This window comes from Magallana gigas, chromosome 8, assembly GCF_963853765.1.
Source record: "Magallana gigas chromosome 8, xbMagGiga1.1, whole genome shotgun sequence".
Taxonomy (NCBI): domain Eukaryota; kingdom Metazoa; phylum Mollusca; class Bivalvia; order Ostreida; family Ostreidae; genus Magallana; species Magallana gigas.
The window spans coordinates 1,166,906-1,193,902 of record NC_088860.1 but is presented as its reverse complement, the minus strand read 5'-3'; the positions used below and the strand labels follow the sequence as shown (position 1 = coordinate 1,193,902).

Genomic DNA, 26,997 nt, shown 5'->3' with positions numbered 1-26,997 from the left:
CTACCGAGAGAACTTTAAAAAAAAGTGTATATTTCATATCTTTCAAATCATTACTTTGATGTATTAAACTTCTCTCTAAACAAATGTTTGAATTAAGGTATTCAATATATAACCACCATATTTCGTACCTAATAAATGAATGGTCCAATATTTTTAATCATGGTAGCATTTTGAAGATGTTATCAAATAAAAATGCTCCACCAAAGGACTTTACAAAATTTTGATTATTGGCCGAATAATTTCACATTGAATTTTGCATTGAAGTCTATGGGCAGTGCATGAATTATATGATATTGTAAAATATGATTTGAATTTCAAACAAATCTCTTGGTTGGAAATATGCATAAACACCTTCCTCATTAAAATATGAAATAAATGAATTTTTTACCGCAGAAATTTTGAGAAATGAACATTTTTCTACTTTTCATCAAGGGCAAAACGTCTTCAAAAACTTTTAATGTGCAAAATGACCATGCATCTCCTTTCATCTTATGAGTCTTGTGAATTTGGTTAATTTCAATTTTTAATACCTTAACTGTTTAAAAAGCATCTATGTTTACACATGTAATGTTATTGTCAAGAACTTTTGCATTTCTGTCACAAAATTGTTGCAATATTGCATTATTTGATACTGTGTACATAAAAATGTCTTTAAGTCATATAAAATTTAGATAGTTCATTGTTAGTAAATAATGCTTCTTACTTTTTATTATATTATCTACATGTACTTATTGTCTGATAAATTTTCACCAAATCTCTTGAATTTTGTAAAACAAATAAAAGTAAAGTCTTATTCACATTTTCTGTTTTTATTATAACTATCTTAGCTAATGTTACACCCCCCCCCCCCAAAAAAAAAGGAGAGAAATGTTAAAGCATAATATTACACTTGAGAGTTGACAGTACAAGTACTGAGATTGACCTCTTTATGACTAAATTGATAATGAGGTAGGCATTTTAAAAGCACTGGTTGGAAAGAAAGCCATTGTGCTTAGATCAAGCCCAATTAAAGAAAATGAATAAAAAGGGGAAGTCCATACTCTAACATCTACATGCATAATTCTAGCAAGTCAATGTCTTCCACTCAGGTGACCAATATGGCCCCTGGGCCTTTTTTTTTTAAATGTAACTTACGACGTCATGTGACACCAGAGTCTAGACGAATGTCACGTGCAGTTTGACACGCCTGATCTTAATTTTAAAAAACAAAATAAATATCTGCGCTCGCCATAACGGTCGCACTGTCAACTTATTAAAGATTTTAAAGCAAATATTTCTGCTATATTTTCTTAAACTTGGTAAGACAAGACGAAAACTCACCGAGTCGACCTCTAATATGTGGCGGCCAACGGGAAATAACTCTATCTATTATCATAATAAATTCAGTACTAAATAGGTAAATGTACCAACGATAACTTAAATCCACAGGTACCTGACGTTACCTATTTTTCTTTTAATAAAAAATATATACTAGGTATGGGTATATTTTATTATTAAAAGAAAAATAAGTAATGTCAGCTGCCTGACTGTGGTTAAATAATAGTGTATTTTCCATGCTGTATTCTTTTATATAAGTATTTTGATATAAAGTTAAATATATTGTTCATGAGAAATATATTAATTGTACTTGTATTTAAAAGCTAATTTTTAATGTAAATCCTGCTGTATTCTATAATTTCTATTTGCCATTTCCCGATTACAATCTTTGGCCTATGCATTTTCTCTCTTTTGAGATTGGTAGAAATTGCATGATGAAATTTTTTTTTAGAATTATTTCATTGGTTGAAATGCTGTAAGAAAAAGGTAACGAAATAAGCCGAGGCTTGTCGAAAGATCAACCTTTTACGGTACATAGAAATACTTACAAATTGTCAGTTAAAAGCATCGGTAGGAAGTATAGATTTCAGTTTGTACAAAACCTCCCTCCCCTGCACTCACTTCAATACTGAACTCATTTCGGCTTCTACCTAGCAAGTTGCTCAGGTGAGCGATGTGGCCCCTGGGCCTCTTGTTATAATTAATAATCAATTTTGATTAAAAAGATCTGGATATACAGAATAGAACAAAAACATTTGATTGAATCATGTCATATTTATATATTTGTGTAATTATGTACGTTTTGTGGGCCTGACATATTAGTCGATTACAACACCAAATATGCTCTGCATGTGTCAATTTATATATTTTTTTAAACTATTTTATTCTATATATTCTAATGAATGACACATTAGAAAGAGAATTTTTAAATTACATGTTAATTTGTAAAAATAAATTATATGAGGGAAACTATAGTCTTCATCGATATCGCGTTTTGTCAGTCATTCTGTTCCCGCCTCGTTTTGCGGACTTTTTCGATATGTTTTAGCGAATTGATTTTAAACTTCCTCTATTGCTTCATGATACCTTACAGATAGAGTATGAGTTTCTTTTAAAATTCTATTAAGCAGACATTTACGTACTTAATATAAATTGACTCTTATTTACCATTGAGTAAGTCCCAAAAAATGAAAGAAAGAAAAGAAAAGATAAGACTTTACCGTGCAGATCCTACTGTACCATTGCATTCAACACATCAATTATCAATCACCAACTTCGACTTCCGTTAGTTTTTATCAACAAGATTTAAGTGGGTCAATCTATATATCCAAATGAATCCAAATGGGTTTAGAGACCACGATGGTATTTTTAATTATTCATCGGGTTCGTCCAATAAAAGAAATATTAAACCGACTTTTCTTTAAACCTATGTAGCAAATAAAACGACAAAGGGTTTTTTTTTTAAAATTTGATGCTCCGGTAGACATGTATTGACACTTTAAACATTTTAAATTCAATCTATTAAAGGTAGATATAGCTGCCTTCAATATGCACAATAACATTGAACAGATCACATCTCTATGAGGTCATTTTGCGGCCTACGATGAAATCGGTTTTCAGACGGGGTCACGTGACCCCGTCCATTGGTTTGCCTCAAACCGAAGGCACGCGTAGAACACATGAATTGAGTCTACGCGTAAGAAATAGTGCAGAAAGTTTTCATGCATTTCAGTAAATATGTATTATAAAAACATGCATTAAACCTTTTTAAGTCCTCTGTGTATAACAAAATTCTATTTAGAAAATAAACAAATTTTTTATTGATCAAAATATTCTTGCTCGGGTTCAAATGTGGAATGAGTTACGTAACTGAATGCACAGCGTCGTTGACAATTCAGTTTTTATCAATAGAAGAGGTTGATGGTGGAATCGAAATTAAAGTTCCCAAACACAATGTGCCATTTTTGAAAAGTTGGGAATTTTATTTTTACAATCTTTCACCTTAATACTACCAAACTTCATGCGCAAGCCGAAGTTAAAATCGGGACGGGTTATACACAGATGTTCTACAAAGTAAATAGGTGTTTCATTGACTTCCAGTCTACTTGCAGTATGACTGCTGTTCGTCTCTGTACAAAGAAAATAAAAACAAGTCTGAATTTGCCTTCTCGTTCGTTGGCTCTTTAGTTGATTAAACTGAATTTGAATTTTAAACAATGCATTGTAAGCAAAATCTATAATAGATTATACATTTTGGAAGACTTATACATCATATTATATATACAATCTTATCGATTGAAGAACCAAGTTAAATGTTAATGTTCATGTTTCCGGTTTAGTTGAATTCAGGCTTGGGGTGAATTACATTGTAAAATATTGCATTACATTACCATTACTTCATGAATTAAGGCATTAAATTACGATTACCATAACTTAATTTTCTTGAAGTAATGCATTACATTACCATTACATGAGTAAAGTAATGCATTACCATTAGTTTGTGAAAAGTCAATTAGTTTTAAAAAAGTAATTTAAAAACTAAGTAAAGAGTTTTTGTAAATATTTCAGAAATAAAACATACTTAAAAAATTTACAGGATCATGTTTATCTTCACTATCAGGTTCAATTTAATGACTTATACAAGATTGCTGTTGCACTTGTAGTTCTCAAAGTAAGGTTGGTCCCGTAACATTTACACGCTAATGGCGGTGTTGACAATCTCTGTTATTTATGTCTCTGATTTTCGGAGTACGGTTTTTAATGAAAGGAAAAGTTGTATAGTAATGTGTTTAGGTGATGCCCGAGTTTACACAAACAAGAGACCCAGGGGCAACATCGCTCACCTGAGTAACAATTGCCTTAATTCTGATCAAATTAGCATTACAGTAACAAAATATCTTGACAACTAAGTACAGTAGATCTTGCCCCAAAAAAAATTGAAAATCTGCCAATTTTTATCCACCTCTTATTTTTTGGTAAATACCAAGCCCCTTTTGTTGTTGTACCTCTAAGATTTTTCTCTATTCCTATATACCCCCCCCCCCCCCATTTCGTGACCCCACGTTTCTCTAGGGAATCATGGTTTCATCAAACTTAAATCTGCATAAACTGTGCTTTCACACTAAGTACTGAGTTTTGGACCGAAACTTTCCCAGAATATTTTTAAAGATTTTCTCTATATATTCCTATGTAAAAATTCAAACCGCCATCACGGCCCCTTCCAACCACTAGGGACTGTGATTTTGCAAACTTGAATTTACACTACCCGAGGATGCCTCTACACAAGTTTAAGCTTTTCTGGCCAAATAGTCTTTATAAAGAAGATTTGTAAAGAGTTCTCTATATATTCCTATTTAAAAATTCATACCCCATTGTGGCCTCACCCTACCCCTAGACTATTATTCAAACAAACTTGAATTTATACGATCTGGGGATGCTTCCACTCAAATTTGGGCTTTCCTGGCATAATAGTTTTGAGAAGAAGATTTTTAAAGATTTTCTCTATATATAAAAATTTATCCCCCATTGTGGCCCCGCCCTACACCCAGGGACCATGATTTGAACAAACTTGAATATACATTATATGAGGGTAGTAACATGCCAATTGGCCAAATAGTTTTTAAAAGAATTATTTTTATAGATTTTTTCTATATATTCCTGTATAAAAATGTATCCCCCAATTGTGGCCCCACCCTTCCTCCGGGGACCATGATTTGAACAAACTTGAATCTACACTATCTGAGGATGCTTCCACTCAAATTTGAGCTTTCCTGGCCTAATAGATCTTGAGAAGTAGATTTTTAAAGATGTTCTCTATATATTCCTATGTAAAACTTGATCCCTCAATTGTGGCCCACCCTACCCCCGGGGACCATGATTTTAACAAACTTAAATCTACACTACCTGAGGATGCTTTTAGTTTAATTTGAGCTTTCCTGGCCTAATAGTTTTTGAGAAGAAGACTTTTAAAGATTTTCTCTATATATTCCTATGTGAAAATCAATTCCCCCATTGTGGCCCCACCCTTCCAACAGGGACCATGATTTGAACAAGCTTGAATCTACACTATCTAAGGATGCTTCCACTCAAATTTGAGCTTTTCTGGCCTGATAGTTTTTTAGAAGAAGATTTTTAAAGATTTTCTCTATATATTCCTATGTAAAACTTGACCCCCATTGTGGCCCCTCCCTACCCCCGGGGACCATGATTTTAACAAACTTGAATCTACACTACCTGAGGATGCCTCCACACAAGTTTAAGCTTTTCAGGCCGAATAGTTTTTGAGAAGATTTTTGAAAAATACCAACAAATTTTCAATAATTCTCAGTTATCTCCATTACAAAGAGGGCGTGGCCCTTCATTTGAACAAGCTTGAATCCCCTTCACCTAGTGGTGCTTTGTGCCAAATTTGGTTGAAATTTGCCCAGTGGTTCTTAAGAAGATGAAAATGTGAAAAGTTTTTACGATGACGACAACGACAGACAACGGACAAATTGTGATCTGAAAAGCTCACTTGAGCTTTTGGCAAAGGTGAGCTAAAAAGTAGTAAGTGGCGGACGGATTTATTTTTACCTATTAATTTTGCATGAATCGCAAATGAAGAAAATCGTGTCAGATAAGTCGGTCTTAAAAATCAAAATGGCGACCGTGACAAGTCTTTTTATTGTCAAAGTTCTTGGAATTTTGTTGTAAAAAATATATCTAATGTCAGTTGCCTGTGTTTGTTATCGGTATACAAATGTTCACTTTGTGTGTTAATTCAGCAGTTTTAGAGTTTTCGGGGTTTTCATAAAACTTTTATTACGGATACCGTCCGACTTGTGGATTTTCCCTTGGATCACACAATTGAATTAATCTAATGATTGAAATTATCTACTTTGATATAGTTTCTTTGAATTTCACGGTTAGTAGTAATTTAAAAAAAAAATTCTTGGGGTCTTATTTTACATTATATACTGTTGTGTCAATTTTCTACAATTATGAAGGCCGGGATTGAGTAAATTAGACAAAGTATCAGACAATTGCAAAAAAGCCGAATTATTATAGATTGTAACAAATAATTCAAACTCATAAATTTTGGAAGCATATTCGAGGAAATCCAGAACAATTCCAAGACCCTGTCTTTCAGTACTCTCAGTACTTTGATTGTCTATTACATTACCGATCACATAAGTCAATTTGTCATCTGTTTGTAAGATCAAACGCTTTTTTGCAAATAAATATTATAATACTAAGCAAAAAGAGATCGCTAAATGTTGTCTAGTTTGATTCTCCGAATGTAGTTTCTGCATATGCAGTTTATTTTGAGGAAATAGTTTAATCATACAATTTTTTCAAGGAATGCAAAATCATTCTTTGAGTATAAGAGGTGATCAAATATCATTTGGGGTGATCAAAATCCAATAAAGCCCATAGGGCTTTATGATAAATTTACACAAAAATTCGCTGTATATAGTCTACTACCAAATATTCAATATATTTAATCAGGATGAACACTTTTGAGAGGATACGTAGAGTGTAGAGAACATGCGATTATTTAATCACAAATCCAATCATAATTTGTAGATAATCATTATTTATTTCAAATAAATTTTTGCTAGTAGTAAAATTATTTATTTTATTTCTTACATAAAAGACAAAATCATTCGGTGCAGTGGACATGTCAATACACATTGGCTTATCTTTCTTTGGCTATTTTACCATTCCGCTTTTAACTTTTATGGCGCCCAAAAGATATTGTTTCCATTATCTTGAAGAGACCTAGAAACGATTTATGGTCGATTTTTCGGTTGTAATGCTTCACAAATACAAAGTGTAAATGTCAAAAGTGAAGTCACAATGGTACAAGGTACAGAATTTAGAATTATTTATTTTGCAATAATTGTTTTTCTTTATATATGCATTATGTTGGCAATCTTCTTTCTTCTGTGTTTAAAGTAAATTATGGACACAATGAAATAAGGAAGGATAGGATTGTCCAACAGTTACATAAATTCATTGCGTAATAACTTTTTCGGTTTTATTTTTAACATCAATATGAGGATGCCTTCTACTTTTGCCTTGCAAGGGAGTATTTTGATATGAATTACTCCCATTTTCCGGCGAATTTTTTTTGGTCAATATTTCAGTTTTCTGCAATATAAAATGATTTCATAATATTTACTTGTACATCTAATTCAATTATACATGTATGGCGAGTATTAGAAAATAAACATAATCAATTATTGGAATAATATTGGTATTTCTACGTGATATCCTAACTTTATGAAGATTCTAAATTTGATCAAGTGTTTCAGTTACTTTTTTTTTAATAAAAAAATATTTATTAACGTTACAAAGTGTTTTGTATATGTACATATAAGATATATATAGGATTTTATCCAACGAGTTGTGTGTTTTCTATCCCCGAGCCTTGGCGAGGAGGGGATAGAAAACACAACGAGTTGGATAAAAATCATATACCATCGCAAATCATGAGAGATTCTTTTTATCACATGTTTTACCAAGTATTTTGTTTATCCCAACTTTTTCTGTAAAAATTGTGATTGTGAGCCGCACAACACATTATTTACAACACGTCAACAACGTTACGCATGGAAAAAAGTTCCTTGAAGTTTAACAAACAGACATTCATTTTCGAACATTTTTTTATGAATTCATGACAAATAACTGAAACAACATTAAATGTTTCAAATATATATATATATATATATATCAACACCCCTCAACTGAATTAATTATTTACTTTTTCATTCTACGTCAATCAACCGTCTTAACCTACGTAATGATTAACTATTACGTCACGTGGCGTAAGAACACACAGTGGAATATCAAAAATTGGGATAAACATGTGATAAATACATGTGCCTGTAAGTTGCATGGTTACTTAATGAAATACAATGGAGATCCTACAATAGGAAATACACTTCCTGAAATTAAAACTTTTTAATGAAAGTTTATGAATATAAAATATTTATCCTTAAGATTAATTATCTAATACTAACACTATTATTAAAAAATTAGAAATAGATTGATTCTAACTGATTAAATGATATTCAAGTATTGAAGTCATGTTTATGTGTATGAAATATTTTTGTATCATTGCTTTAAAACCATACATATACGTTCTTTGTCAGGGACATAAATAATCAAATTAACAACCATGAAACCTGTTTAGTACCCTTTCGCGGCCAAACATATAGTGTAGAAACTTTGTCGGGAAAACACAAATACAAATACACACAAATATCCGAGATTTTTTAATTCAGTCGTCTGTTTCGAATAAAGAAAAGTAAGTTTGCTTGAAAACTTTCTTCAATATGTATTAAACATGAGCTTTAACAATCATTGTTTACCGCTGAGTTTACATCTTTGCACTTTCAGCTGTGGGGGAGGTGACGTAATAAGTTAAAAATAGAATATGACCTCTTTGTGATACGTAATTATATCCCTTCTTTGATTTGGCATATAATATCATTACATATAACATTTATAAACAAAAGGAACTCACTATATTCCGAGAGATCCATGGCGCAGTTGAACGCCTGATTGTATAATTATGTAATTGATTAGCGTAAGATTTTGTGTATTACCCTATGATAATAAACGAATAATTTTATGAGTTTTGTTTATGTATAATAACCCCTACGACCTATAGGCTGACCCCGCATGGGACATAATTCAATTTACACTGTGCAGAATATCAAATCAACATGTACAAGGATTTTACTATGTTATTATCACGAAGCCGATAACTGGTACCGGTACCGTAATTCATAAAACCTCGGCAAATTCGGGGCGTGCTAAAAAGCACAGAAACAATATGTTTTGGGTTCTAAATGATGATGTAATCTAACCCATGGATAGATAAAGAGTTCACAATTTAAAGCTGCTTGGTCCGATTTTGAGGCATATTTTTTTGATGCAATAAAAACATCGATTTTGTGTTGTATATGTATTTAAATGAATATTCTAGTAGTTTGTTGGATTATGAAAACGATATTTACAAGTTTAAAACGAGAAACAAAGTTTGTTTACCAAACAAAATACGCCGAGCGGAAGTTTGAATATTCAACAGAGAAGATCACGTGACTTTCAATTTCACAACAAGACATGGAAACTGAGGTTTGTAACATGTGTTTTAGCATGTAAGATAATTGATGATTTTGTTGGTTATTTCAAAAGATACATGTTAAGTTAGGCGAAAAAGCATTCTTGTTGATAAATTATATGTAAAATAACATTAAAAACTATCAGAAACACGTACTTTGAGAAGTGATGTAGTAGCGGGAAAAATGAAGGGGCCCCTAAGGGGTAAATTGGACAATACAATGAATACAGCAAAGACAATACATTATTTTTGTAATATTTCAGTCATCTTCGTCAACTGCCGGGGATTCTCCTGTACGTCGTGGTAGAGGGAGATCTAGGTATGTTAGAGGGTGATCTAGATCTACCAGTGGACGCGGTCGGGGACGGGGTAGGATATTGCGAGGTGGGGCGAGAGGAACAGAGAGGCAGGAAGACAGGCGGGATTTCATTGCCCTTAGGCAGACACAAAACAGAGAAGAAGTCGCAAAGGTAAATTTTTGTATGCTTGACTATATAAATAGAAGTTTTATAAGACATTTTTGTTAAAAAAAAAAGTAAGTTCCACATGTACTTGGGGATCAATGCATCAATTTGTCAATATTTTTAATACTGTTTTATTCAGAGACATGTTCAAAATATGACGTTGGAACAATGTCAAAACATGCTGGTTCAAATAGCCACTAGATCCGCCAGCTTCATATTAGACATTTTGGAGCAATCAAATCCCATGCCTGACACACCACAGCCACCTCGACCTGGAGTTCCCTCTTGGTGCACTTGCACCAGGTGCAGAGATATGCCAACAGAGGAGGAAAAGGTCTGCTGCAGGAAGACTCCAGAAAACTGCACAACTCTCTTGCCTGTATATATGTACTTATTGTAACCGTAATTAAGAATATTTTTCAAAATAATACAAATTAATATACAAAATGATATTTTAATAAGCTTTTTCCTAGGCGCAAGACTTTGGATTAAATTGATTAGTTTCTTCTTATCAAACAGGATTTTCATGTGTTGTGCTTGGACGAAGCTGTTCTCGCCTTGGCCAGACTATACAGGGAAGATGTGTTAGCTCTCCCTGCTGATGAGAACTACAATAGGGCCAACAGGCATGCTGCCTACAGACAATTCATCTTGTGGACCTATGGAAAGCTTGGAGCAGGGCAGAGGAAGGTCATTCCAAGCTGTGTGGTGTGGAAAATTAGGGACAAATACCCAGAGCCTTCTGGACAATACGTCGGATTTCATCCTGGGAGACTTGCATAATAAGAAACTTTTGTCAAATAAATGTTTTATTCAATGATTCTCAATATTCTTTTTCTTAGATTGCACATGTATTGAACATACAAATGAAAAAAACGAAAGTTATTTGCTACACAGTAGCTTTTTGAGATGTTACAAATTGTCACACCTTTACAATGAATTTGGTCCATATTTACTGCAATACAAAGCAAGTGCATTTTTAATAAAGCAAACAGAAATAGGTAAACCAAGCAAAACCTGAATTATAAGAAAAGAAGTGTAAATGATGTGCAATAATTGCAAAACATAACCGACATTCAATAAAAGGCATACACTTTGAAACATCATAAAACAAGGCCAAGGGGCTACATTGCTCATATTGGCATTAACTCTAAGCAGCGTTTGGTACAAGAATGGCTATATAATTACATGTACCAGTATATATCTTGTTGAACACAAACAATGGAATCTCAGTACACATTGTCAATCTATTTCTTTCTACTGATTAAAAGCCATCATTAACATTTAGCTCTCTTAGTCATTTTAGTTTATTTCAGTTTAATTATTTTATTTGTGCACCTAACAAAATGAAACATTAAACATTAAAAAAAAAATACAACTAACAATTTCAATAATTCCCCAAAAATATAAAGAGAAATATACTGATGTCATTAATTTTGGGGCGTTTCACTCGTAATCAATAACAGCAGACCTGTCTGTTACTTTAATATGCCGATTTTGATTCTCACCTTTATCTGGCTTTAAAATATGTGTGCTTTGAATATTTCTAACTATTTTTGAAGAATTTGTTACTATTATGACCATAAACGGGAGACAAATTTTGAACAGAACAGCTCACTTGAGCCTGTCATAAGAAATTTAAAGTCTATTTATTGAAATCTTGATTTCTTCTTGACCACAAGCTCGGTTGTTGGAGGTGGTGATTTTGGGGCTATGGTTCTGGAAATGCGTCGAGGGTCTCCTTCTGCAAGTTCAGCTGCCTGGTGCATGCCTCCCACCGACTCCAAGCGACTTTGGAGAATCTTCCTCATGATATCCGAGACATGGCTGTAGGTCTTCTGAGTTTTCCTCTGGACTACAGTCCACCTCCCAGTCTTCTTGGAATAAGTCCTATGATATCTGAATAAAAATAAGACATGTAATTAAGGATTGATAAAAATTAGGTTTAACCTTTCAGCATTGTTTAACATGAGAGAATAAAATGGCAAAAATAACTTTCGACCATTGCTCAGTAGTAGACAATGTATGAGATATTGCTGTATATTGATTCTTACAGTTAAATAGACCCCTTAGAGCATATGTGAAATCCCAAATATTTTACCTTGTTGTGCCATCCTTTCGAGTATCTGTTGGAAGATCCACACTCAAATTGTAGTCAAGAGCTGCCAAGATGTTTCTTGCTCTATATACTGGTGGTGAATACGATATCCTCTTGGATGCATACATGAGAATATGGTTATTAAAAATCTCTAAATTTGATGTACTCCTTAAAAGAAAAAAAAAGAAGTTAAGTCAGTAAACTGTAAATACAATAATAATTACATGCAGAATAAGGCATTCTGATAATTCATACCTGAAATTGAGATAGTAGTGGATATTATTCAGGAAGCGCTTGTCAAGTACGATTTTGGTCAGGGCTAGATGTGCTGGGCTTCCTTTCTCTATCCATTCTTTGTCCCTGTTTTCTTCTAATTCACCATGGGAGCACGATCCTGGTGACAGACCGACATATGACAATGCCCATTCATGTTCGTTCTGAACATGATGAAGCACTCCTACCCATAGATCCTAAAATCAAGAGAGAGAAAATGATCTCAACTACCATAAAGTAGTGCATATTAAGCATCTTTTGAGCTCTCCCACATGACCAATTTTGCATAGGAAGAAAATTATCTTTTCTGAGTACACTATGCATGGCTTTAAAACTAACAAAAAATTTACTTTGATATTTTAAAGATTAACATGTTGATTAAAACTTATGCATTCAAAGCTCACAGTTTTCTGAATGTGCTGAAGGTTTCACATGACACATATTACAAGTGAATACTGTATACAGGATAATTTTTTACCTATGTAATTTTCGCTCTTCTACACTTTTAAATCGTTTCACCCTGTCTTGAATTGCCAACACAAAGCTGTGTTTAAGGAGAGATCATTTGAGACATCAATTTTAAATTTGTTTGTTGGCAAAAAGAGCAATAAGGGCAAAAATATAACAGGGCAAATACTTCACTGTTTACAGTATTCCACTTTATGAATTTAATTTATAAGCCACCCATGGGTATGAAATAATACAACAGACCTCAGTCTGTGATGGGAGATTTGTAGTAATCATATCAGTTTAATTTTCATTAAAGTAAACAAATTAAATAGTTACCAAAAATTCTTCATGGGTGTTGGCCATTTTACTGCAGTGCCAAAAGTGATTAACTATATCTTGGCTCCAGTTCAGCAGCTCCCGACAGCTCTTTTCTTGACCAGCCTATGATGGCAAGTTTATAATGCTATATCTATGTTTGTTTATATTTTAAGCTTAATTGCCCAATACAATTTTTTTTCATTTAAATACTTTAACTTATTGAAGATGAAATAAATAAAATAAACTAAATGTGGTTAAAAATAATTACCTTGACAATTTTTTTCCCCAGGTTTTTGGCGGCATGCCATATGTCATGGGAGTGTTTAATTTGAGGGTACTGGCGTTCTGTCATAAAATAAATAATAAACTATGCTAAGCGGTTATACAACTGATTGTAATGCTTGTACAGCGTTATGTTACGTAAAGATACCTTTTTCCCCGTAGTTATACTAAAAATAAAGTTAAGCTCTGTTTCAAATAATATGTGGCTAGCAATAACACGCATATATTATTAATGGCAATGTCCTTAATTAGTGATGTTATTTATTCTATTACGTGTATTAGAGTTTAACATACTCATTAATGCACCAATCTGTAAATGTGCATCAGTCACTACTTCAGTGACATTGTTGCTGGACCTCACATCTTCCAAAGCTCTCTGAAAGCCAGCTTTCTCCATGTTAGTGCTTTTCTTCCCCACCTCCCTCTTGTCAAGTGTTTCAATCGCAATGATCTTCTTGCTGTCATTCTCCATCATGGAATATGTACAATATTTGGCACAATGGCCAGGACTGTCCATACGTCCATCCCCTTTCAGAGAAAAATGAAATAGTTTACATACATACATACACACACAGTTCAAATCATCAATTAAGAAAACAAAAATTGTTGGTTTATAAACAAACCACAACAAACCTACCAAGAAGAACTACGTCTTTATCCTCAAGCTCTGCCCGAAAGCTGCGAAGATGTTCATCCCATTTTTCTTCAATCGTAGGAACAAGATAGGTGCGTTGCATACGAGTAAATGACGACTGGCTTGGAAAATGCAGTTTTAGGATCTTTGCCATCAATTCCACCTTGCTAAAGTTGTTTCCCGAGCACAGAACTGCTGCTGCTATCATCAGGTCCCCACTGTGTAGTACATTGTTGAGCAGTGGTTGGGAGCACCATCTGTGTTTGATATGCTTCCTAGGACATGACTGCATAATAAAAAAAAATGTTTAACCTTTTTTGCAACTAATTTCATAAAGCGCTGCTTTTAAAACATAGATTTCAACCACAATAAAAAGTGCATACCGCATATAGGGAAATATTGTCCCCATTTTATTTACGCCCCTTTTAGCATTGTTGTCTGCAGGCCAATTTAAAACTGGCAAAATTCTAATGTTTCTAATTATCTTTCTTAAAGCACAACGTTGTCTTGGTTATTTCAAGATGGGGAAACACCATACTATTTGCAAGTCCAGAAGGGCAAAAATAGCACAGACAAAAAATAACTATGTATACAGTACTTAATTATAACACTTGTCAAACTTACCCAGATAATGTATAATGCAGATGCAACATATTTTGTTGAAATCTCTACAAGCTCTGGACACCCTTTAACCAAGCAGCGCTCATCAATCTTTGTTTTTGCTAAAAGCAGCAACTGTTTCTCATATGCGATCACTTTTTCTGATGCAAGTACAACATCTGATTCCTCCATCGACAACACCTGGGTGATACCTGGGCCAGTGAAGTATTCTGGTGGTTCATCCTCCGTCTCTATAACTTCATCACTTCCAAAGACCAAGTCACCTCCAGCTACATCTTCGATGTCAATAGTTTCATCTTCACTTCAATTTGAAAGATTCATCTATTACCTCATCAGTACAATTTTTTCTTTTAGCTTTATCAGATGGATGTACATTTTCTGGGTAAACAAAATTATGTGAGGTGTACTTACCCTAAAGTCACTTCATATTCTTCTACATCAAAATCATCATCACTATCATCATCAACACTTCCTTTTTCTTCTTCAGATTCTTTCGTAATGCTAATACTCAAACTAGAATATAAGAGTAAACAAAACTATTACTCTACATTGTTTGAATATCATATATTAGATAAATTTACAAAATAACAGCCATGTACATATATTTATAAAAACACATCTGCATTTAAGAACCTGCATTACACCTGTTTAAATATTACTTATAACACCTTATTGATTTATTGTTAATGAATATTAAAATTCATCAATAATCCTTTGACATTTATTCCGTCAACACTGTATCGAACAATGTATTTCTATTTGATATTTCACAAGGTTAAACTTTAATTTTTACACTTTTTTTTCATTTACCTAAAAGGGTCTACAAATGAAGATGAGAAAGCTGTTTTCAATGAACTTTTTCTCTTTGTTTCTTCCCCTTTGGATATGGGTGACTGATGAGATGCAGTAGCTGGACTCAAAAAACTTGATTTCTCCATTTCTTCAACTCCTGACTCTGCTGTTTCTGTAGTACTGCAATCAGAATTTTTAATTTATACATAAACTAAGCTTTGAACATCAGCATTGACAAGTACATTGAGAGTGTTCAATATGAATATCATAGTCTTCATTTTCCACTGTCTATTTCATGTGGTTGGTTACAAACAGACCACTCCTTACACTGACAATACCCCCCCCCCCCCCCCCTTCCCTTGGTGTTAGTTGACCTACTACTGTCTTTACTAGCTATTTTGATACATTTGAAATCCATAGTTATGTTTTAATTACTAATCAGGAAAAAATTTCTAAAAAAATGCTTGTACATGGAGCTATAACAATTACATATGTACATGCATCTACCTTAATACAGGTTGAAGTTGCATGTGTTCATTCTAATAAAATCATGCATAATATGTTATTTACATGCACGTAACCGAAATATCTTCCATGATGACTTTCAAAAGTATTTACGTGTAAAATACATTATATCATAATATATAAATATTGTATATAGACATGCATGTACATGGTGTACATATATACCTGCCATTTCCTTTAGAATCTGTTGACGAAATTTCTGATAGTATCAACTCTGATATCCTTGGCAGAGGATGAGGCCTAGCAGGAGTTGAAGAAAGTATTCCTTGCCTTGAAAGGCGTTTCCTATATAAATTGAAACAAATCCCATTCATGAATATTCGAGTTTTTGTAAAGAAAAAATTGCTTTATATATTTTTTAAACAAACTACAATAAAAACATAAAGAATCTGAAATCAGCTGTACATTTTTTTTAATTCTTAAAATGCTTTATTTCTGTGCTATTGATACAAACAGACATTTCTAGTGTACAGTCTCGCTCTGTAAACGTACGATTTATTTGATTTCTGTTTTTACCCCTTCGAAGGCCCCATTATCATTACATACACAAAACAAAGTGTTTTAACGTATATTTTCTGGAACATTTCTTATCTTACGCATTAATACGTGTCAAGTGTAACAATGTTACCATAATATACAATACAGATAAACAAAATGATGTCTAAAAATTCAATTTTTGAAGAAGAGAAGAGATCGTACTTACTGGGACTCATTGTGAGAGTTGAGGAGAAATCCCGCAAGTTCGGGGTTTGATTTCAATCCAAGCGAGTCACGCAAACTGTTCCAGTCTTCAATATATTCACCAATAAAAATCCTACTTTTCGCATGAGTCTGGTTAGCTTGGAGCCTTTTCTTCTTACGAGTTGAATCTGTTAAGCTTTGAGGACGTCCTCTCTTTCTTGGGACATCCATATTTTCCGCATCTTTGTGTACATATACATTGCGCATGCGCTAAGACCGCCTCTTTGTTTTTCCGTTTGCCCAAAGAGAAATTATATTTATATACTTTAAATACTTTTAACTTTAAACAGAGATTGAATCGAAGGGTCTTATTTGGTGAAAGTTCATATATTTTATGGAATTTTGTATTGCTAAAAAGAAATCTGTGTATTTTTTGGGACAGAAAATCGGACCAAGCAGCTTTAAAGTATGAAAAGTTTTATTCCAAGATATCAAGAAATAAGGAAACACGAAACGAAAACGTAATATTATAGCCGATAACTGGTACAGTGCCAGTATAGATATGAAAAAGAAGTTTATAGAAAATTTTGCAATATTTTGATAAATATTAATGAGGTACTAGCAATAATTTGAAAATAAATATCGGCGATCTACCTTTGCATATTCATAAACTATTAACGTTTGAGGTCGATTTGCGCATGTGCGTTGGAATTATTATTTAAAAAAGCAGCATGTAGAATGAGATAATACGACAGATTTTTTTTAACATTTGTTTGAATTGATATAAACAGGTTTGTGTGCTGTTAACAGAAAAATATCACATATCATCTGCATTTAATGAGGATGGTTGCGTATCGGTGTTGAAGACAATCGATTAGAGCTCTTTTGCAACTGACCATTATTTTCATACATTGACAACATGCATTATCATATCGTACCATACACATAAGCTTCTTCTCCTTAACGAGTAAATATCTTTTTAAACAAAGAAAAAACACCGCTGTGCATAGGCGTCGGAACCGGGGGGGGGCTTAGCCCCCCCCCCCCCCCCCCCCCACTTTTTTTGCAAAATCACTTACCTTGAAAGACTGAGAAGTTAGATTCAGAAGCATACTAGCCCCCCCCCCCCCCCCCCCCCCCCCGGATAAGGAATTTCATGATTTTGAAAAAAAAAATTTGGGTAAGTAATTTTTTTTTTGGAAGTATAGGCATACGTTTTCTGTCAAACTGTTTCTTTCTTTTTTTTCTCTTCGAACGCCAACGGACCGACCACTTTTCCGCGTCGACTTCTTCCCCCCTGCAAATGTTATTGTCATTTAAATTTAAGACCACGTGGTTTAAGTTTCGCAGTAAAAATCGGATCTCGAGTTTATAGCCTATTTCATAGAATCTAGGTACTTGTAATCAAATAAATAATCTAGACGTTTATTGATTTTAAACTTTATCCTCATTAACTGGTGGATAAAATAAGTTCTAGAAATAAATGTGACAATAGAAAATATAGGTTTTTTTTCTACTGTTGCAACAATTAACATGTTCAGTAGCAATCCGCGCCTGACCTAGTGATAGCATCAATGGTGAAACAGACTATATCATTTTATGTAGAATGTTCCTTGAAAATGGCTTGATATACTAAGTTTTTATACAAAACAGACACCTATTCCTTTTTTAAAAGCACGGTATTACACACCACAAGCATTAAAAATGGCTATGATTTTATTAAGCAACCCAGTTCTTATATGTTCAATCACGTGTAGAGTGGTTGAACACGAACGATAACTCTGTTCTGAATATCATTGTTTAATTTAAATGACTGTTAAATTATAAAATAAGATATTCATCTTAATATATTTTCTTGTTGTAACATAAATCAAAGTAGGATATAATGTGCAAAATGATCCATACTTACATATTTTGAGAATATCATCCGAACGTTTATACTTCCGCTCGAAATTTCACAGGAACTGAACAAATCTCGGGGAAGTCTCGTGAACTTTAATTCGAGCACCTCTGGATTTATTGCATACTTAGCAACGATAAAGAAAACATTCCGAATATATTTTCAGGGGTGTCTTGTGTACGTTCTAAAATTAGCTTGTCACATCACGTGCTAATAAGTGTTTCAAAGTTGGGCGTTTATTGACCGGCCCGGTCAAAAATTAAATAAATTCAAATTTATATCAAATAGATTTAAATACGTTTGATTTAAACTGTATAATTTTCAGAATGTTACTTACTTTAGTAGGTTAATGGAAATTTTTTTTTTAAATCTTTCTTTTAAGTTTTTCAATTTAAAACGGCATAATTGTATATACCTTTAACTATTCGACCAAATATTTACTCCGTGATAGTATAATTTCTTTTGGGCTCTTTTTAGTCAATTTTAATGAGAACTATCTGTCGGTAATAAATTATTTCCGTACAAGTAAGCAATATGTCCCATCATATTTTGGTACAAAGAATACTATCACAACACTTAATTGATTTTTGAATATTATATTGGTTATTTTTGCCTAACGCAACATTTTACCGTGCACCATGACATCATTTTTGCAGTTTTAAATTTTGAATAGTTCTTATAGATATGAAGGGATCCGACTTATTTAATTTTTTGAGCTCAAATAAATGTAAAGTATTGCTAAATTATGTCTACCAATTTTTGTGATAATATAATGTTAATTAAGTAAAAAAAAAATATGGCAAAAGTCTTCGTATTTTTGGATTGGCCCTCGTACGTAGGTCCCGTCGACGTAAAATTTTAACAAACAAATACTTGCGATAGATGGTCTACTTATAGTTTTAAGTCAACACGAAAGATAACTGGTTGTGCATTGAATCTACTTGTTAAATTAAGGCCTAAATTTTAAATTTGACAAGGAAATCACAAAAGACTCTTTTTACCTGCGTTTTTAATTCGTAATTCAACATGGAAATTTTACATGAAATGTCATGGGGAAAAATATTTTTTTAATTTAAGTTTATGAACTTTTTGTTGAATTTACATTTTTTCGCCACGTACTTATACTACCCATAAGGAAAGTCATTATTTGCCATTATTGAGTAGATAACATGCATGCATCTTACGAATAAAAACAAAACCGATCGCCTTTTGGTTTCTAAAAATCAATAAGATTGTCCGATTTGTTCAACTATTAAAAACCGATAAGGATCTAGTAAAAAAAAATTAATATTCCGAAAGTGTTTTGATCAATTTACAAGAAATCTAATCTTTGATACTTCTACTTTTTCACCACATCTTTACACGAAGTGTTTTGCCTACCTGAAAGAAATTTTACATTTCAATCTGACACATAACAAAACAACTTGATATCTGAACCATCTAATTAGAGGGCTAAATTATATTGCAAGCAGAGTGAAAAACTCTCTGCAGCTCATTCGAGAAGGTTGAAGGGCTACCCTCCACAAAAGATCTCGTAATGCAATCGAACCCCCTCGCAGGTGCGTTCGGTTTCCCTATTCCGGTGCGTTCGTGAGGCTGTCAAATTAACCACTGTAGCCTATGATATCAAAACAATTTATGCAATTTTCTTAAGTTAAATCTGTACTTAAGATTGTAATAAAAATAAAACTGTCAGAGGTGCTGTTCTAGACCAATACGTGTTTGTGCGAGCGGTCGTAAAACAGAAATAAAACCACACACCTGTGTATTTCACTTACACTTGCGTGTGAACCCAAAGAATTCCGGCTTCGTTGGTATTCATCTTGTATACCATTGCCATCTCAAATTTATAATATGGCTTTCTCGACTTAAAGATTTTTTTCTCTTTTTTTTTTTTTTTTTTTTTTCTTTTTCTTTTTTTTTTTTTTTTTTTTGCCCTTTTTCATTTTTTTTCTTTTGTTCATAAAAATTATATGTTTTCTATTTAGTAGCACGATGTCATGCTTTAATAAGTAAATTATTAGGAACACTCTTTACTATACAGTTAAGCCATGAACTCATGTAAAGTGGTCATTTTCCTGTCTCCAAAATTTTTTCTAAAGAATGCTCGTTTCTAATGGCGACAATAACCACCAAATCTTCATTAACATGTACACATTAAATACAGTAAAATATTCTCGAATTTTTTTGTTTTAATTCATGTTTTGACATTCATTTTTAGGGTTTCCATTATTTGAATTATTATTATAATAAAATAAAATTAAATCATACGGCACCTACTACTATTTCCAAAAACCTATCTTTTTTTAATAATAAAAAAATAATACCTCAATATGTTTATCAAATAATACTCTCAAAATGATGGATATTGTCCGGCCGTGATTTCCTCCCCCTGTTTTCTTATAAATTTCTTGCAAAATATTTTTTTCTCTCATTTTTTTTTATATTTACATATTATAAAGATGACACATATCGATATTTTACAGAAAAGAAAAAAAGGCCATCATGATAGAGAAAATGATGATTGTATCTCCAATTTGTGTTTCATTGAAAGGTTACATGAATATAAAAAGATTGTTATTTGTACAAAAATTCCTATTTCATAAACACATTTTAAAATCCAAATTTTTAATTATTATTTTGATTTACAAATGTACTTAAAAAACATTGAATTATTTTCTAATGGATAAAAGTTTTAACATATAATTTTGATTAAATACGCCATAGTAAAACCAATATGAACGTATTATATAAGGCGTACGATATTTGGTGGAATATGATTATCAGCAAGTTAGCGTGGATTTGATTTAGCGCATTTCTGAATGTACCTATACATTTACTTATATATTTGACATTTAGCGATGTACTTGATTAAGCGGACGCCGTATTCCGCCAAAAACGCTAAACAGAATATACAGCCAAATGTAATACGTTTACAGCAGTCATTTCACAGACTTCACACATGGTCATTTTTCTAACTGATTTGACTTTAATTTAAATGTTAAGATAGAAAATTGTAAGACGAAAAGAAAAGTATGATATTGGTCATTTATGCATAATCATTTTTAGGAAACAGGAATCAAGCAGCATAAGGTAATCAACATAATGTATGAATCACATAAAAACAGTAGCTGTTATAAAAAAGCTCAGTGAATTAATTGAAATTATCAACAAGTTTATTCTCTTAGATATCAATCTTTTTTTGTACACATTGCTTTTGTGAATATATATTGTTAAACTCTTTGAATATTGATTGAACCAAGACACTGAAACATTAATACAGCAAGAAAATATTTGTTCTCTTTACACATTTTTATATTATACATGTTTAAAGCAAAATAGCAGAAAATTCCCGTATGAGAATGCCAGCAATGATGTCGTGAGAGCTGACAGAATGGTCGACAGAACACGTCTTTCTCTTTCTCTCGGTGAAATCCGATGAAAGTAAAAGTGTGAAACAGGAAAGTGAGGAAGTGCAATGAGATAAACTGAAGACAGTGTACTAGAGCTCCGGGATGTCGTAGAATGTCAACGAAGTACGGCATGTCGCAAAATACCATAGAAGTACAACTGGATATCTAGCCTTCAGCTATGGATTTGGACGAAGCTCGTGATTAAGATATGAAGAATAATAACGGTTAAATGATATTTGATTATTTTTAGATTGGTAACACATACGTCTGCAGTTAATTACTTTCATTCCCATTCTGAGGTTTCAAACTACAATACATGTAAACACCTTTGTAGTAATGTTTTTTGTTGGGGAGGGGGATGGAAATTAGACACATGTTCGCTCCTTAGGTTTTGGGTAGCCATTTTGGGTCACCTCTAGTCTGAAAATTCTGCATCACATATTAATTCTAGCAGTATATTTCTACTTAACAATGCCAAAAAAAATTTTATCAAATAAAATTGTTTTTAAAAAATTACATTTTTACAGAGGTTAGTAAGGGACTATATTTTGTGGCGGAAGGTTTTCAAGAAGGAAATGAGCAATTTTCATAACTCACTAGTTTTAGAGTACTGTAACTATAGCTTCCTAATTTTCAGCGCAGACCAAACTTCCAGATAATTTTTGTATTACGATATATTTATGATTTTCTTTAAAAAAAACAATAGACAATATTTTGATATTTTTATCGATATGTTTTGGCATATTTAGCTTATATTTCATATTAGATATGAAAAATTAACTCCCATTTTGGCCTAAAATTAGCTTATTTTATGCTATATCTCAGATTTTTGAGATGTGACCCCTACTAGTTTTACTTTTAAATGAGACATTAAATGTATCTATTTGTATGCAAAGTTTTGGAAAGATAACATTACTATTATTTTTTTTTATTTGCGCTATAATTTGATTGCCCCAAAATTTTGTAACATATGTTGTTGTGTTCTTTATGTACTGGCCTTTGAGGCTGCCATTAAAGGGAGATTTTTTTTTAACTTTGACTTAGATTTTACTTTAATAGTCATTACATGTGTTCAACTTCATACTGTATTAAAATCATAACTAAATAATAATTCAAACTTAAAATATTTGTTTGATTTCTTCAAATTAACAATGTCCATGTCTAATTTTAGTAAAACTTTCAGGAAAAAAACCATTTCTGTTTGGGGGCCTATTTTTCCAACAAAAAAAGGCACGTGACATGGGTTACAGTTAAAATAAATGAACATTTTAGGTCCCCATCTTTAAATCCAAGTGGTTTTCGGATGATTGACATTACTGTTATTTCAGGTGCCAGTTTTTTTTATTGAATTAAATTCGATGCATATATCAAATAAGTGAATCATTCTCTGTATGATGCTGAAACCTTTGCTGTCTACTGAACCTTATTTATCAAAACCATGAGTATTCCTAAACTTATTTTGATACAAAAAAAATCAGTAAAATACACTTGCTATCCAGGAAGATTTAGCAAAATGCTGATCAAGCATGCTGCCTTTTCTAAACACAGAGACAATTTTAAGCCATTAATATGTTCACCAAAAACCAAACACTTGTTTTATGTTCTGTTTTGGCTTTTTTCAAAATACTTCTTTTTCCTTAATATAAAGAAACATAGAACTTACATGTTGTTGGATGCGACATTATATGAGATCTTATATACATAATCATATTACTTTATACGTGTAATTGGTTAAGTATAGTTTTGACTGATGCGCCATAATGTACATGTATATTAAGCATACGAATACGACAGAGTAGCAGCAGATACCTGTCTCTTAAAAATTAACATTTTTCTTAGGGGGTAAATAATAACAGGAGACTTTTAAGGACATCAGATGCAAGGGTATGATAATACACTTTTTATTAAAAAGAAATGTATACATTATCAATGTTTAATTTTCAGAATTATTATAGTTATAAGCTGCGTAAAAATCTTTCAATCATATTATTGATACGTTTATTAATGAACTGTAGTATTGGTTTTTGTTGTTTTCTAATGCATCAAACTGAACATTTTGTTTTCAGAACACTACACTTAAAAAAGACATTTGCTTTTTAAAAACAGTTCTCCTAAAATATTTATGATAATAGAAGACATTGTTTGGTCTCTTAATCAGATATACATGTGCATGTTATGTTGTTTGCTCGTATATTCACTGCGTCGCTGTTTATTTCATCTTTCCATTCCATGACTGCATAAAAGCCAATTGGCACGGTGTGGATTTTGCGATTAAAGATCGCGACAAGCAGAGGTTTGAATGACTGTTATTGGAACAGCTAAGCGATACTGCTCATTAAATGATGTGTTTAAAATTAGAGTCACAGCTAAATTGAAGAGCTGTCGTTTGTGATATTTTGTATCTCTTTCATAATTTGTCGGGGCCATTCTCCGCCATGGAACCCCAGCCGCGACTGTTTGTCGAACCAAATTGGGTAAATAAATTGTTTAATTTACTCCAGAAACATCCCTCAGATCCCCGCCGGGCCTAATCGACTCGGGGGCGAGGCCTGGTGGGGTGAGATACAAAGAGAACGGGGACTAGAGCGACATATCGTTAGTCTCGATGTCACTTGGATGGGAAACTCGACCCCAGGATAAAAAGAAATGATTTTCAAAATCAGCTCATGAAAAGACCTTGCAGTCATTCTTTTATGAATATGATATATTGACAACATACATTCCAGATTCCAGACTTGTTTGTAATTTGTAAAGTGTCTTCTTCTTTCACAATGTTATCGCAATCTATGTGATGTTTGTTACTTTATCTTAAAAACAATCTTTAAAGATGAATTAGGCAAACTAAAAATGAATTTGATGTTCAATATCGATAGATTATTTTTTCTGAGTTGTTTGTTTCATTCTCTTTTTTTTTGGTGGTTTTGTTTGTTTGTTTGTTTTGTTGTTTGTTTGTTTGTTAATGTTTTCATTTTTCTTCTTGAATCATTGTTGTGTTTGTAATTACGTTTGGGTTTGTTTAAACATCAATCTTTTCCCCTTTGTGGATATGTTTTATAGTTTACAAGCTTTATCATTACGAGACATTTTTTAAGTGATGGAGTAAATTAACTTGTGTAGACAACAAAGCCCAATTGGATGAATTGTTAGTTTTCATTTAAAACTGATGATTTCTAAAATTTCAAAATGTTATTTCCCTCTTTCTTTAAAAATTATCGAAAGTCATTGTCTTCGGGGTAACTTTATTCATAAATTCATTAACGTGCGTAAAATGTTCGTACAATATTATATTTTTCTGCGTTGATGGGCAGTTTCCACGCCAAACTGGCTCAGATAGAACTGCAAAAGAACTGTCAGCAGAATTATCAACACTACAAAGAGACAACAAAAAACACAAATTAAAGAACCTGATACCTATATTCACTCTATTGTCCTAAAAATGGAACTCTTTATCTCACCCAAAGGAACGCGACTTCATAAAGCATGCGAGAAACAAAACAAAACTCGGCGAGCCACGGCTAAAAAACACCAACAATAATTTGCAACTCTGCATGGTTCCAATAAGCTGCACGCGCCAAATGATACATAAACAAAATTTTGCATATCATGAATGACTTCCATTTGGCATATGTGAGAAATACTAACCATTATTGACAGGAGTGGCAGTGCGACAATTACCCATAAAGCCAATTTGGGATACTCGATACAGCCTCGGGATCGGGAGCCTCACACGTTTTACAAATGCTGTGGTATTCCCCGCAATCAATTAAAGCAGATTTACGATCCCGCAATTGGATTGGGTACATGTGCCGAGAAATTGGAAAACATCTCATCGCTGCTCGTTTGATTTGGCATTTGGTTTCTGTACAATTCTCGTAATTACTGAGAAATAAGACAGATAAAAGAATAAGAAAAAATGGGGCTTTTTTCAATTATAAGCACGTGTAATTTTGTAAAATTTAATGATTTATATTTAATAGATGTGTTCACACTCGACATTTCTTTTGAAAATACTAATGTGTATGTCCAGATTCGACATTTTTTATGAATATACTAATGTTTATGGCCAAATTTAAAATTTCTTTTGAAAATACTGACGTACATGTCCAGATTTGACAATCCTTTTAAAAATACAAATTCATATAACCGCACATTTTCTCGGGCAAGCTGTTTGTTTCTACATATCTAGAATATCGACAAAGGATGATATCCGATTCCCCGTCAAATATTACCTCGTCCCGAGGACCCCTGTACACAATACAAATATGTTCATAGGACGAAACGAGAGTGCGCGAGTAGGTCCGTTTTTGTCGGATTGAATATCTAGGTGATATAATAATTGCAAGTGAATAAGTTTGGTCAATTAATTTCTGCGTGAGGAGGAACAATGATCGTGAATCTCTGTTTTCTGGTTGGGGCAGGTGTGGGTCCTGAGATCGGGATATCACTTACCAAATCTGGATGACAATGTGGGAATGGCGGAAAGTAAATACATACATCACTGGGAAGTCTTGGTTTTTTATTCGTGAAAAGATGGAAATTTCATATACCTCTGTACATTGGCTCAGCTTGAATTCTACATAATACACTTTATTATTGACAAAAAACATGATGTATTTTTCATGTTTGGGTATTTTCATGCAAACTTTAAGCAGTAATTGATAACCTTGTATTAAAAAGTAGGATAGAATTAAACTGCTGGTGCGTTGGTACGAATACAACCATATTTACCTCACTCGCCCTGTAAATTCAAGACCAGGCAGTTATTTTTCTCTTTAATCACAAGCGGAAAAAGATTTGTATTTTTTCTATAAATAATTTCTTCTGTCTCCCGAGTATCGTGTTCCCCTAAACATTGCACCTCCAGGTTGACATAAAATATCGTGTTTTATGGACTATTACAATTTCTTTTCTTTAATTTAATTTTTTTCAAGTAATAAACACATATAAATCTTTCTTCATGTAGACGGTTGACGCCTGAAATTCACAGGAGAGTCCGGAAAAAGCCTCGCTACGAAGCAAGATGTCGTCTGCAACAGTCGTGTACAAAGACCTACCAACGAAACCACTCCGCGGGTGGGTGACCATAAAACCGGGGGCCCCTATTGACAACAGACAAGCT

At 32.9% G+C, this 26,997-nt stretch overlaps 2 protein-coding genes across 2 annotated transcripts; one reads left to right on the top strand and one right to left on the bottom strand.

Moving 5' to 3' along the window:
- The first annotated feature begins 9,762 nt into the window (after positions 1 to 9,762).
- LOC117692602 (P2X purinoceptor 7) lies at positions 9,763 to 10,674 on the top strand. The gene is made up of 3 exons (XM_066069663.1): positions 9,763 to 9,897; positions 10,031 to 10,270; positions 10,411 to 10,674. The coding sequence occupies exons 2-3, from the start codon at positions 10,046 to 10,048 to the stop codon at positions 10,672 to 10,674; spliced, it is 489 nt and encodes a 162-aa protein (XP_065925735.1). The 5' UTR covers positions 9,763 to 9,897; positions 10,031 to 10,045.
- A 209-nt stretch (positions 10,675 to 10,883) lies between these two features.
- Positions 10,884 to 17,027, bottom strand: LOC117680498 (uncharacterized). Its single transcript, XM_034481022.2, has 12 exons — positions 16,588 to 17,027; positions 16,050 to 16,169; positions 15,378 to 15,539; positions 14,979 to 15,080; positions 14,571 to 14,868; positions 13,950 to 14,232; positions 13,607 to 13,840; positions 13,299 to 13,375; positions 13,049 to 13,153; positions 12,245 to 12,459; positions 11,993 to 12,157; positions 10,884 to 11,790 (listed from the first exon to the last, which is right to left on the bottom strand). The coding sequence occupies exons 1-12, from the start codon at positions 16,830 to 16,832 to the stop codon at positions 11,541 to 11,543; spliced, it is 2,256 nt and encodes a 751-aa protein (XP_034336913.2). The 5' UTR covers positions 16,833 to 17,027; the 3' UTR covers positions 10,884 to 11,540.
- Positions 17,028 to 26,997: the final 9,970 nt, after the last annotated feature.